The sequence below is a fragment of the Petaurus breviceps genome, unplaced genomic scaffold, assembly GCF_028583685.1.
Source record: "Petaurus breviceps papuanus isolate PSGF00001 unplaced genomic scaffold, PetGlider_PUasm1.0 90444, whole genome shotgun sequence".
In the NCBI taxonomy this organism is placed as follows: Eukaryota; Metazoa; Chordata; class Mammalia; order Diprotodontia; family Petauridae; genus Petaurus; species Petaurus breviceps.
Window position 1 is genome coordinate 3,391,603 of NW_027187256.1, and position 12,154 is coordinate 3,403,756.

General features: G+C 38.5%; 1 protein-coding gene across 1 annotated transcript; it reads left to right on the top strand.

Moving 5' to 3' along the window:
• The first annotated feature begins 6,744 nt into the window (after positions 1 to 6,744).
• LOC138177698 (olfactory receptor 51E2) lies at positions 6,745 to 7,716 on the top strand. Its single transcript, XM_069108911.1, has one exon. The coding sequence runs from the start codon at positions 6,754 to 6,756 to the stop codon at positions 7,714 to 7,716; it is 963 nt and encodes a 320-aa protein (XP_068965012.1). The 5' UTR covers positions 6,745 to 6,753.
• The last annotated feature ends 4,438 nt before the right edge of the window (positions 7,717 to 12,154 follow it).

Genomic DNA, 12,154 nt, shown 5'->3' on the forward strand with positions numbered 1-12,154 from the left:
GTGTGTGTGTGTGTGTGTGTGTGTGTGTGTGTGTGTGTGTGTGTGTGGAGTGGTAAGAAGAAGAGGATTAGAGACCCAACCACATGAAACCATGGTTTTGGGAATTAAAGGAGTTAGCTACACCAATTAGAAACAAATTGAGAATATTGTGGGAGAAATCAGTCCTACTTCCACACCCCCCCTTCATTCCCCCAGTTCACTTATCTATAGGGATTAACCACAGATCAAGTCATCTTCTCCTGGTTACTGAGATCTTCCTAGGCTCAAAATATATGCCTCTCACATTTGATCTTCAGTTTTGCCCTCCAGGGGCTTTATATTCAGGCCAGTTTGGTTCCAGTCTCTTTACTTCTTCTGGTGTTCCTAATCATAAGCTACTTGCTTTGTGGCTCTCGTACCAAAAAGGAAATCTGAATACATGGACAATGGAAGGATGACTGAAAGCCAGCTGTGGATGCCACTGAACAAAGATCATATCTTCCTTTCTACAATCTCAGAATTTCTTCTATGTTTCTAGCAACAGTTCACTTGGATCTCCAGTGAGAGATGATGGATTATTCCCCTCTCATATGCTGAAAACTTTAGAAAGCTTTTTTCTTCAGCCCCAAGGTCTCTGTCTCTCTATCTCTCCATCTCTCTCTCTTTCTCTGTTTCTCTCTCTATATATACTAAAATGTCTCTATTCTTTTAACTCTCTCCCTATTTCTTTGTCAGTCTGTCTCTGTCTCTCTGTTTCTCTCCTTCTCTCTCTTTCTGTCTCTGTCTGTCTGTCTGTCTGTGTTTCTGTATCTGCCTCTGTCTCTGTCCCTCCCCTTGCCCCCAGTGGAGGCAAAATCAAACAAGGCAAGGATCACAGGGCACAGGTTTATGTGAGAAGGGGAATGGGGAATGAAGAATTATTGAGCTTTATATAGTGTAAAAGGATGGATTGACTAAGACCAGGTACCCATAGCAAGGATATAGATATAATGGGATGGGGCAGATCAAGGAGAGAGATTAATGTGAGGTAGAGCTGTCAAGTAAGGCTACAGAGAGGAGGTAGAAGCTTAGTTGGGCCTTGAACAATCAGTAGAATTTTTTCGGCGGGGTGGGGTGGGGATGAAGTAGATAACATGGACGTAACAGACAGGAACCATCATAGTCACAGAGAAGAAATGAGAATATATCTTTTGTATGTGTGTATGTTGTGTGGGGAAAGGTTAGAAGGGGAAACAGTGAGAAGTTCAAATTGACTGAAGTGTCAGAAATATTGTATAAAAAAAGATTTATATTCAGGCTACAGTTGGACTAGATGGTCTCTGAGTTCCCTTCTCTCTAACTGAAAGCGTGTTTTTCTGGGCTACTGAGTAGGCCTGGTCTGGTGACTGAAAAAAGAGAGGAACCAGGGACTTGGCTTGAACTCCAAATTTGTCACCAAATTGCTGTATTCCTCATTTCACCTCTTCAGCCCCTCCCTTACCCATCAAATAGAGATAAGCATCTTATTGTTCCATTTTCTCTTGCTTCAAAACTGGGTCAATGAGAGATTAAGTGAGAAAGGGCTCTCCCTGTATTAAGGATTTTTATTATTTTTCCACAGTATAACTCCCAAAGATTTGCCTTGGGAGATTTAGCATTTAATCCAAAGCAATCCCTCCCTGTGATTCTACTAACCTCCCATCTCAATGGGAGCTCCCATCTCAACTATCAAACCATCCTAACTATAACTGTCTTATTCTTTCTCTCCATTGTTTCCTTGTACTATATGGAAGATAAGAGATTTAACAATCTTCCTTAGTCTAATTTCTCAAAAACTGTCTTTAAAATTCCTAGTTTTTCTACATTATTTCCTGATGATACTCTGAGCTTCAGGAGAGCAGGAACCTTTACTTACTTACTTTTTTGTTTCTTCATTCATTCGTTTGTTTGTTTGTATTTTTATAATCTGTCACAGTGTCAAAGTTGTGAATGTAGTATGTGTTCATAAAGATATGTTGTTTGGTTGGTTATTTGTTTGGTTGAATGAACGAATGGGTATGGAATTTGTAGGATGGATTCAGGCATTAGATGGACACTGTGAAGAGTTTGGCTTTAATCCTATAAATTAAAAGAGACTGACAGTTTACTGAATTTAAAAGAGAAAACTATCATAAAAATGTATTTTTTCTGCCTTCAAAGTCCTCTAGGGAATCCACCACAACCACCATGCATGCACATAAACACACACAACATTTTTAGCAATCTCCCTCCCTAAACCAAACCCCATGAGGGTTTCTTGGCAGCATTATAAGAAGGCTGAAGCCAAATAGGGTCAACCAGATTACTCTTCTCATGGGTGGCTTGTCTGTGCTGCTCTCTTGGTGAGTAAGTCAGTCTGGGTTGTTAGCAGAGAAGAATAGGACAGCTTTAGTGGAATGGGGGTCCAAGAGTAACTGAAAGGTGGCCAAAATTAAGCATCGATTCATCCCATTAGACATGCATGGGGTAGGTTGAGTGATAGTAATATTTCATATATACTGTCTGGGCTTAGCCTTATCTGCTATAGAGTCCAAGGGAACAAGGGAGAGAAAGAATAAGACAGTTATAGTTAGGATGGTTTGATAGCTGAGATGGGAGCTATAGGACAAGATGTTAGTAGAAACACAGGGAGGGGTTGCTTTTGATTAAAAAAAGTAGAGAGGAAGGTAGATGGCAGGGTATCTTGGTTTGAGGATCATTCTCTATAGAGAGAAGCTGAACGGCAGTGGGAGAATGGGGACTGAAATCATGAAAGAAAATTGCCCCAAATTAAGAGAAATAGAGAAGATGAGCCTTTATTCTACTGAAAAGAGAAAGAGAAGGGATGTAAATTCATGAACTTCCCTGTAGACTTAAGTCTCTTGGAGTGATGGTTTAAGAGTTATAAAGGACTTAAGGGATCTGTCCATACAGATTCTGTAATGGTGCTAGATCTTTGCCTGATGGAAAAGAAGGCATGGTGATGCCCTCAGCTGACTCTGTGCCTTTTTAGAATCACAATGTTTAGACTAGGAGGGAACTTTAAATATCATCACCTTTCCAACTTTTGAATTTTATAAGTGAAGAAACTGAGGGAGAGTTTAAATGATTTACCCAAAGACAGAAATTATCAGAGCCAATGTTTGAAAACAGGTCTCAGAATTGCAGGATCAGAGCTCTGACACTACAAAGGACCTCCGAAACCATCTTGTCCAATCATCTTAATATTGCAAATGAAGCAATTGAGATCCAAAGAGGTTGCTTACCTTACCCAAGGTCAAACAACTATCAGAGACACAATTTGAGCCAAAATCCAATTACTCCAGAGACAGGGTATCATGTATGCAGTGTTGTTTTTTTTAACTCCAAATTCAGAATTATTTTATAACACCCCTGACTTCCTCCTCTGCTCCTCTTAACACATACATAATTTCATCCCAACTACAGACACTCCATTTCATCATGTTCTTTCTCTCTCTCCTCCTATCCAGACTATTCTTAGTACTGAGCTTGGTATCAATCACTTGTGCCTTAGAGAAAATCTGTTATGCCCCACTACCACCTCAGGATTTGTAATGTGATCCCCATGTGTCCATAAGGAATAAAAGGCTCCACCTTGGAGAAGGGATTTTAGGGGGTTCAGCAATAACCTGGGAAGAGAATGAGAGGCAGAGAACCTTCCCTGCTGTGTGTGAAGACTGCTATGATGTATACTAGCACCCCTCCTCCTCAGGGCTGAGGATTCCAGGTTTGCTCAGATTGGAGAACAGTAACAAAAGTGAGGAATGAGAGCTGGGGAAGGATGTTGGACTAAGAGACAGGAGAAAGGAGAGAGACTTTATAAACAGTGAAAGGACCACTGAGTTAGTCAGAATAGTCAGAAGCTTGACTCTTAGAATCATAGATATAGAGCTGGAAGGGACTTCAAAGGTAATCTAATTGAACCCCCCTCATTTGACAATGAAGGAATCTAAGAACTGGGCAGGTTAAATAGCATGTGCAGTGTCACAAAGAGATGTGTCAAAGCCAGAGTTTGAACTAAGGTCTTCTGATTCCAGAGTCAGTTTTCTTTCCCTCCAAGTCAGTTCCTTCTTCTGTACAATAAGGTAATTACAAGTACTTACATCTCAGGGTGGTAGTGAGGATCCAAAGAGTTTATATTCCTAAAGTGTTTTTAAATCTTTGAAGTCTTATATAAATGCAAACTCACTTGTAACAATAGCAGCAGCAGCAGTAGTAATAACAATCATAATAATCCAACAGGTGGCGCACTAAATAGAAAACTGGATTGGGAATCAGAAACACCTGAAATCCAATATAGTCTTAAATATTGAGCAAGTCAGTTAACCTCTAACCGCCTCATTTTCCTCATTTGCAAAATGGTGATGATAATAGCACCTACCTCCTAGGTTTGCTGTGAGAATAAAATTGGAAAATCTTTCTAAAGTGCGAAGCTCTATATAAATACAAGTTATTTTTATCATGATTGTTTTCATTGTTAATGTTAGTGTTGCTGTTGTTATGAATAAACCAATCAAAATAAACCTTTATTAAGTCCATCCTGTCATATGCCAGGCACTGTGATAAAAGTAATTAGTGTCATTGTCATTATTGTTAATATTATTATTATTTGTCTACTATAGCATGCTGTGGCAAAAGTAAAATAATAATGGCTTATATTTACATAATACCTTAAGGTCAACAAAAGTACCTTACATACATTATCTTCTTTGATGCTCAAAATAGCCCTGTCAAGTAGGTGATATTACATTCAATTTCCAGAGGAGAGGCTAAAAAGTTTCTCCACAATCGCACAGCAAGTAAGTGTTTTATGAAGGATTTGAACCCAAGTTTTTGCAGGTACATTATTTCATTTTCTCGACCATATTGCTTCCCACCTGGCTGGGAGGCAGGGATGGAAGGAGTGTTTGAACTAAAAGCCTTTCTGGCACTGACTAGGTCTATGGATAGTCCCTGAGAACTCACAATCATCTTGGGAAACCCCTCTTCTCCAAATCCTCAAGTTCTCCCATATGAAGAATTAAGGTCTTTTTACTTTATTCTTCTTTTCATCTGCACTCGTTCTTCTCTGAGGCAAAATGACAGGATCTCCCACTGCAGCTACAGAAATACAAGAAACACTTCTGAGAGCAGCAGTTCAGAGAAAACTGAATGGAAATGTATGGTGGAACTCTGGCACTGAAAGAGACCTTCAAAGGTTATTTCATTTCTGCTACCACCTCCAGGATAGCTAGCTCCTGCAGCACTGCTGAAAGGTGAGAATAGATCCTAACTGTAACCCCTAAGTAAGGGTGTGGACTGCTCCCCCATCAGGAATACATGTATGCTCCTACTCAAACCTTAATCTTCGATGCTGCTAGTTTGTTTTCTCTTGTTCAAGTCCCAGGGAATATAGACCACATCTGGGTCACCACTCTTCATCTGCTAAGTCCCTGGCACCTTGGAGACTATCAGCCAGAAAGCTGAAGGTAAAAAGAGCCAGGGGAAGTTTGAGGTGTCCAGAAGAAAGTATTTCTGTTGTTATAGCATTTGGGGATGGCTCCAAAAAAGGAAGAATGACTTGAAATATGACAGGATAACATGACAGGATAATATAGTTATGGAATTTCTTTCCTGAAAGCAAAAATCCAAGTGTCTTCTACTTTCCTGGTAACAACAGGGAAGAGTAAACATTTCAGCTTCTCCTTTGATTGCAACAACAAGGAACAAAATGGAAAGGTCTGAAGTGGGTCATTTAGTCCTCATTCAACTATAGGAGAACATCAAGGAGGTCTCACTGAAACTATCACAGCAAGAAGGATGAGGCAATCAGGGTCAGTGGTAACAAAATCTTAATAGGACAAATTAATTTCAAATTAGTTCAATAAATATCACCTAAATGCCTTTTTAGATAGATACTGATAGTTCTGCAGGAAAGAATTAGGCACTGCTCCTACTCAGAAAAAGCTTATCCTTTTATATGATAATATGGAGCTGTTGCAAAGATGCAATCCCAACTAGACATATTCTCTAGGTTTCCAAACCTGACTACTTCCTCAGACAATCACTTTTGTTTGTATGTTTGAACGGAAGAGTGATGTGATCAAACTGTACTTTAGGAAAATGAATCTGGCCACGGCCTCCATGAAAGATTAGAGCCAGGGAGACCAGATAGGAGCCTGCTAAAATAGGTTATGAAGTTTATAAGTGATTGAAATGTGAGCAGAGATTCCCCCCAGGATTCTGTACAAGGTGTAGCTACCATTTTAACAGCCCTCATTCTCTAAGAGTTCTCACAGGTGTGTCCTTCCATTCATTTTCTCAATGCAAGGAAAATAGCAGTAGCGTGCTTTAGCTGATATGTAGAGGGAAAGGTATACTCCAAAGAATAGCATAATAAGCAGAAACCAGTCTTCAAAATTTCCAGATACCATTCATGACTCAAACTCTCTCCTTCAACCAAATGTTTGTGCATGAATCATCCACTGGAAGCTCTTTCCTTTGAGGTAAGCATTTCTCTTTGAGCTACCATTTAAAACAAAAAGGATGATGGGAGGTTAATACATTAGTAAGAATCAGTTCATCTGACACTATTATCTATGATATGGCTCTGGAAGTTCTAGGATAATAGGAAAAGGAAAGAACGGATTATAAGAAAGTGATGCAGGAGCACTAGAAGGAGGAAATTGGGTCTGTTCTCCCTTATTATTTCTCTTTATCTCCTGCAGGTGCTGTGATCTGATCCCCTTCTTCAGGCTCTGTCTCTTACTACCAATCATGAACTCCTGCAACTTCACCCACACCACCTTCATTCTTATAGGCCTCCCAGGCCTGGAAGTTGCCCAGTTCTGGATAGCCTTCCCTCTTCTGTCCATGTATGTTGTAGCAGTGCTGGGCAACTGCACAGTGGTTTTCATTGTGAGAACAGAACATAGTCTACATGCCCCCATGTACCTCTTCCTTTGCATGTTGGCAGCTATTGACCTGGCCCTCTCCACCTTCACCATGCCCAAGATCCTTGCTCTATTCTGGTTCAACTCTCAGGAGATCACCTTTGATATGTGTCTCACCCAGATGTTCTTCATCCATGCTCTTTCAGCCACTGAGTCCACAGTCCTCTTGGCCATGGCTTTTGACCGTTATGTGGCCATCTGCCACCCTCTTAGACATGCAGCTATACTCACCAACACTGTCACAGCTCAGATAGGCATAGTAGCTGTTGTGCGGGGTTCCTTTTTATTCTTCCCTCTACCACTGCTCATCAAGAGGCTTCGTTTCTGTGGCTCAAATGTCCTTACCCATTCCTATTGTGTACATCAAGACATGATGAAGCTAGCCCATGATGACACCATGCCCAATGTGGTTTATGGGCTCACTGCCATTCTGCTGGTTATGGGTGTTGATGCTGTGCTCATATCTCTCTCTTATTTCCTGATCATACGTACTGTGCTACAGCTGCCATCTAGGACAGAACGGGCAAGGGCCTTTGGGACATGTGTCTCACACATTGGGGTGGTTCTAGCATTTTATGTGCCACTAATTGGACTCTCTGTGGTGCACCGCTTTGGGAACAGCCTCAACCCCATTGTCCATGTGCTCATGGGTAATGTCTACCTAATGGTGCCACCTGTCATCAATCCCATCATCTATGCTGCCAAGACCAAGCAGATCCGCTCACGTGTGCTGGCCATGTTCAAGATTACCTGTGCCAAGGAGCTTCAGGCTGTTGGGAGCAGCTGACACCTTCCACACTGAGACCTTATGTCCCCATGGGGCTTCCTCTCAATCACCTGGAAATCATAGACTTTTAATGGATTTCCACGTTCACAAGTGCTTCAGAACTGTCAGAATAATACATTGGAAAGAGCTCTAGCTTTGGTGTCATGGAGCCTTGGTTCAAATCCTGCTTCTAAAGTTAAAACCTGTGTGACCTCCTGGACCGTCACTTCTCTCCCATGTAAAACGAGAGGGTTGGACTAGAGGGCTTCTGAGGTGTCTTCTAGATCTAAATTACGTGGTCATGAGCAAATTGCTTCCTGAACTTCAAGTCTCTCATCTCTGCAATGGCTATGCACAATCTTGTTTGCACACCCTTTCCCAGAAATGTTGTCAGAATCATACGACATCATATGTCATGAATGCTGTTACTATAGAAAAAGAGTACATTAGAACTCTAGAAATATGTAAGTTAGTGCTTCACAAGTTCTTTGATACCATGATGTAAAGGCAGCATGACCTCCTAGTACTCATAGTAAGGTTGTCCTTGCAATCAGAAAGATGTGGGTTCGAATTTCGCCTTAGACACTTGAGATTTATGTGTCCTTGAACAAGTTACTTATGCTTTGGATGCATGAGCTCTATTTGGAAATTTTTTAAGTTGGAAATAATAGCTTCTAAGAGGCCTTCAAGCTCTAAATCTATACTATGATACTATGACCTTTAGGAGAACTGTTGTCACTGAAGTTGAATACAGTTCCTTCTTCATCATTTTATACTTTCAAAAGTTGTGGCCACTGATTTAAGAAATGACATATGCTTGGTTTAATGGAGAAACTATTTTTTGAGGGAGGGTACTAATCTTTAATTATATGAACAGGTCTCATGGAAGGCAAATTAGACTTTTCCATAGAAGATAAACTCTTTAAGGGCAAGAATGCCTTTACTTTTGTGACTCTCATTTTGTCTGTGACTTTAGCATGTGTGCTACAGTGGGAAAAACAGTAGATTAGGAGTCAGATAATTTTGGTTCAAATCTTGACTTCGTTACTAGATGTCTGGGTGAGCCTGGGAAACTTATTAAACTTCTTTGTGCTTGAGTTTCCTTTTAGTGGGTTGGCCTAGATGACCGCTGAGTTCTTTTCTAGTGGAAGCACTTCACCACAACGATTCTCATTCTCTCCCTAGTGCATAATACCGTAGCGTGTGTGTATGCGTGTGTGTGTAGGTATGTGTGTATGTATGTATACACATAACCATATTTATATCTTATATTAATATATACATATATATGATATAAATATGTATAATACATGTATATCATATATACATGTACACACACATATATATGGCTATGCATTTGTATATATGACACAATAAATGCTGGTTAAATTAAATCAAATTCTGCTTAAATCTACTAAAGGCAGAGGGTGGAAGTTGCAGAAATCCAGAATTCTGCTTGATGTATATAAAAAAAATCTTCATTACAATTAGAGCTGTCCCAGATTGGAAAGGGGGTGACTTGTAAGGTAGTAAGTTCCCAGTCACTAGTGGGTTTCAAGAAGAGAGAAAATGTTCCTCCTCTTTTTTTGGATGTCATTGTAGAAGAGAGTCTGGGTCAGATATAGGTTGAGTTAAATGACCTCCTAAACCTAAAAGACCTCCAACTCTTAGGTTCTAACATTCTGTAAAGCCATTTAATATGTTTAGACCTCAGTTATCTCATTCATAAAATTGACATAATACTGGATAATACTAGATTATTGGGCTATTCTAAGAAAAGCACTTTGTTTAGCAGTACCAGATCTAAAAGTATATTATAAGGCAGAAATTATCAAAACTATCTGGTACTGGCTATAAAACAGAAAGTTAGAGCAATGGAATAAAGTAGACATACAATTTACAGGAGCAAATGAGTACAGTTACTTTGTGTTTGATAAGTGTAAAGACTAAAGTGTATAAATAAAAATGCATTATTTGGTAAAAAAAAAAATAGAGAAAACTGGAAAGCACTCTGGCTGAAACTGGGCATTGATCAATATTTTAAAACATTTATCAAGACCAGGTCAATTTATACACCTAGATATAAAGGGATATAATTCAAAAAAATTTGAAGAACATGGAACATATTGCCTTATTTATGAACAAAGTTATGAACAAATAATTTTTAATACATAAGAAATAACATTATAAGTAATAAAATGGATAGATTTTATTAATACTAAATTTAAAAGTTTTTTTACATATATAACAAATATAGCCAAGATCAGAAGGAAAGCAGAAAATTGGAAAGTGGTTAAATTTTATAAACAGTTTCTCAGATAAAGGTCTTATATCTCAAATATATAAAGAACTTTGGCAAATCTATAAGAATACAAATCATTCTCCAACTGATAACAGATCAAATGATATGAACAGACAGTTTTCCAGGGAAGAAATCAGAACAATTTGTAGTCAAATGAAAAAGTGCTCTGGATCATTACTGATTAGAGAAATGCAAATTAAAACAATTTTGAGATGTCATTTTATATCTATCAGATTGGCTAAAATGATAGAAAAGGAAAGTGACAAATGTTGGAGGGAATGCGGAAAAAATGGGACATTATTCCACTTGTTGGGGGAACTGTCAAGTGATCCAACCATTTTGGAGAGCAATCTGGAATTATACCCAAAGAGTTATTAAACTGCCTATACCCTTTGTCTAATCAATACCACTATTAGATATATTTCCCCAGATGATAAGGGGAAAAGAGAAAGATCCTATATGTTATAAAATATTTATAGCAGCTCTCTTTGTGGTGGTAAAAAAATGGAAATTGCAGGGATGCCCATCAATTAGAGAATGGCTAAATAAGTTGTAGTATATGATTTTGATGGAATGCTGCTGTACTATATGAAATGATGAGCTCAATGATGTTAGAAAAAAACACATAGAAAGACTCACACAATATAATGAAGTGCAAAATTAGTAGAATCAAGAGAACAATGTGCACAGTAATAGTAATATTGTTTTGAGAACAACTTTGAGCAACTAAGTCATTTTACATATTATAAAATTACCAAATTAACTAAAGAGGAGGATGCTATCTACATCCAGAGAAAGAACTGATACATAGCAGTATGTACAGTATGGTATTATATATATATATACATACATACATATGCACATACATATATATACATATATATGTACACATACATATTTGTATCTGATGATAGCCATCTCTAGTGTGAGAGGGAAAAAAAGAAAGTTACATGATAATTTTATTGTATATTTAAAAGGAAAGGCAAACTGTACATAATAGATTTGTAGTTTCGTGTGCAATCATTTTCTATTCGACTTTATTATGAAAGTGTTTGTTTTGTTTCTTAAGTTTAGAATAAAAATTAAATTTAAAAAAGAAAAGCACTTTGTCGAAGATTTGTCTTCATTAACACCAATCATCATTATTACATCAACCCCCCCAAAAATCCCCAATTATGAGCTTCCACAGACTGATTATTCATGGAATTCAACTTGGTCACACCTGTGGCAGAATCATGAAGGGGGCTGGGGATTCTCTTTCCATGTAGGGCAGAGCCTCATGGGGTTGAAGTGACCTAGACAAAGATCCCAGAGTATAAATATGATGACTTTGGGATCATTCAGTCTGATAACAATTAAGGGAGAATGAATTGGGACATCTAATAGAGATTGATGACTAGATTACTGTCCCCCATCTCCATGTGAAGCTGGAACAAGAAAGTTCTTGTACATTACAGCAACAACGAATCATGTTAGTTACAAAGATGGAGTTCTACAGTTATAAGGGACTGAATCACTAAACCCACTGCCCTGTGAAAAATGAGATGTTGGACTAGATGACCAACAAAATTCCTCTGGCTCTAATGCTTTTTGCCAAGTTCTCAGTTTATGACCAAAGGAATTTTATGAAGTCCCCATTCCTTTAATACTCTCACTCCTCCAATATCTTAACACTCCAGGGCCATCTTCTTTCAAAATTAAGCAGTTGGGGATGTTTGTCTTCTTTGTTACCCAGCCAGCTTCTTTTCTATGCCTCCATCCTTCTGACCTCTCTCAATTTGCTCTCAATTAACTTAGATAATTGGAAAATCTGTCACTAACTTATGTGACAAAAATCACTTTGTTCTAAGCCTCAGTTTCTCCATTTGTGCTCACAAAATGATGGGGCTGATTATCTCTAACAGCCTGGGATCCTATGAAAAGAGAATGAGAATGTAACTAAATACTCCAAAGATATAAGCAAAGCAAAGTGTGAGTCTATCTCCCAGAGATTTTTGGATTTTAAAAGAAATTTCTTGAAAACGAGGAGAAAGATTATCATTACATAAAGAAATAAACATTTCTTGGTAGAATTTCAGACATGGTTTAGGGTAATTGGGAGATTTCTGTGGACAGGTATTTATGAAGCAACCTTCAGTCTAAGTGCATGCTATCAAC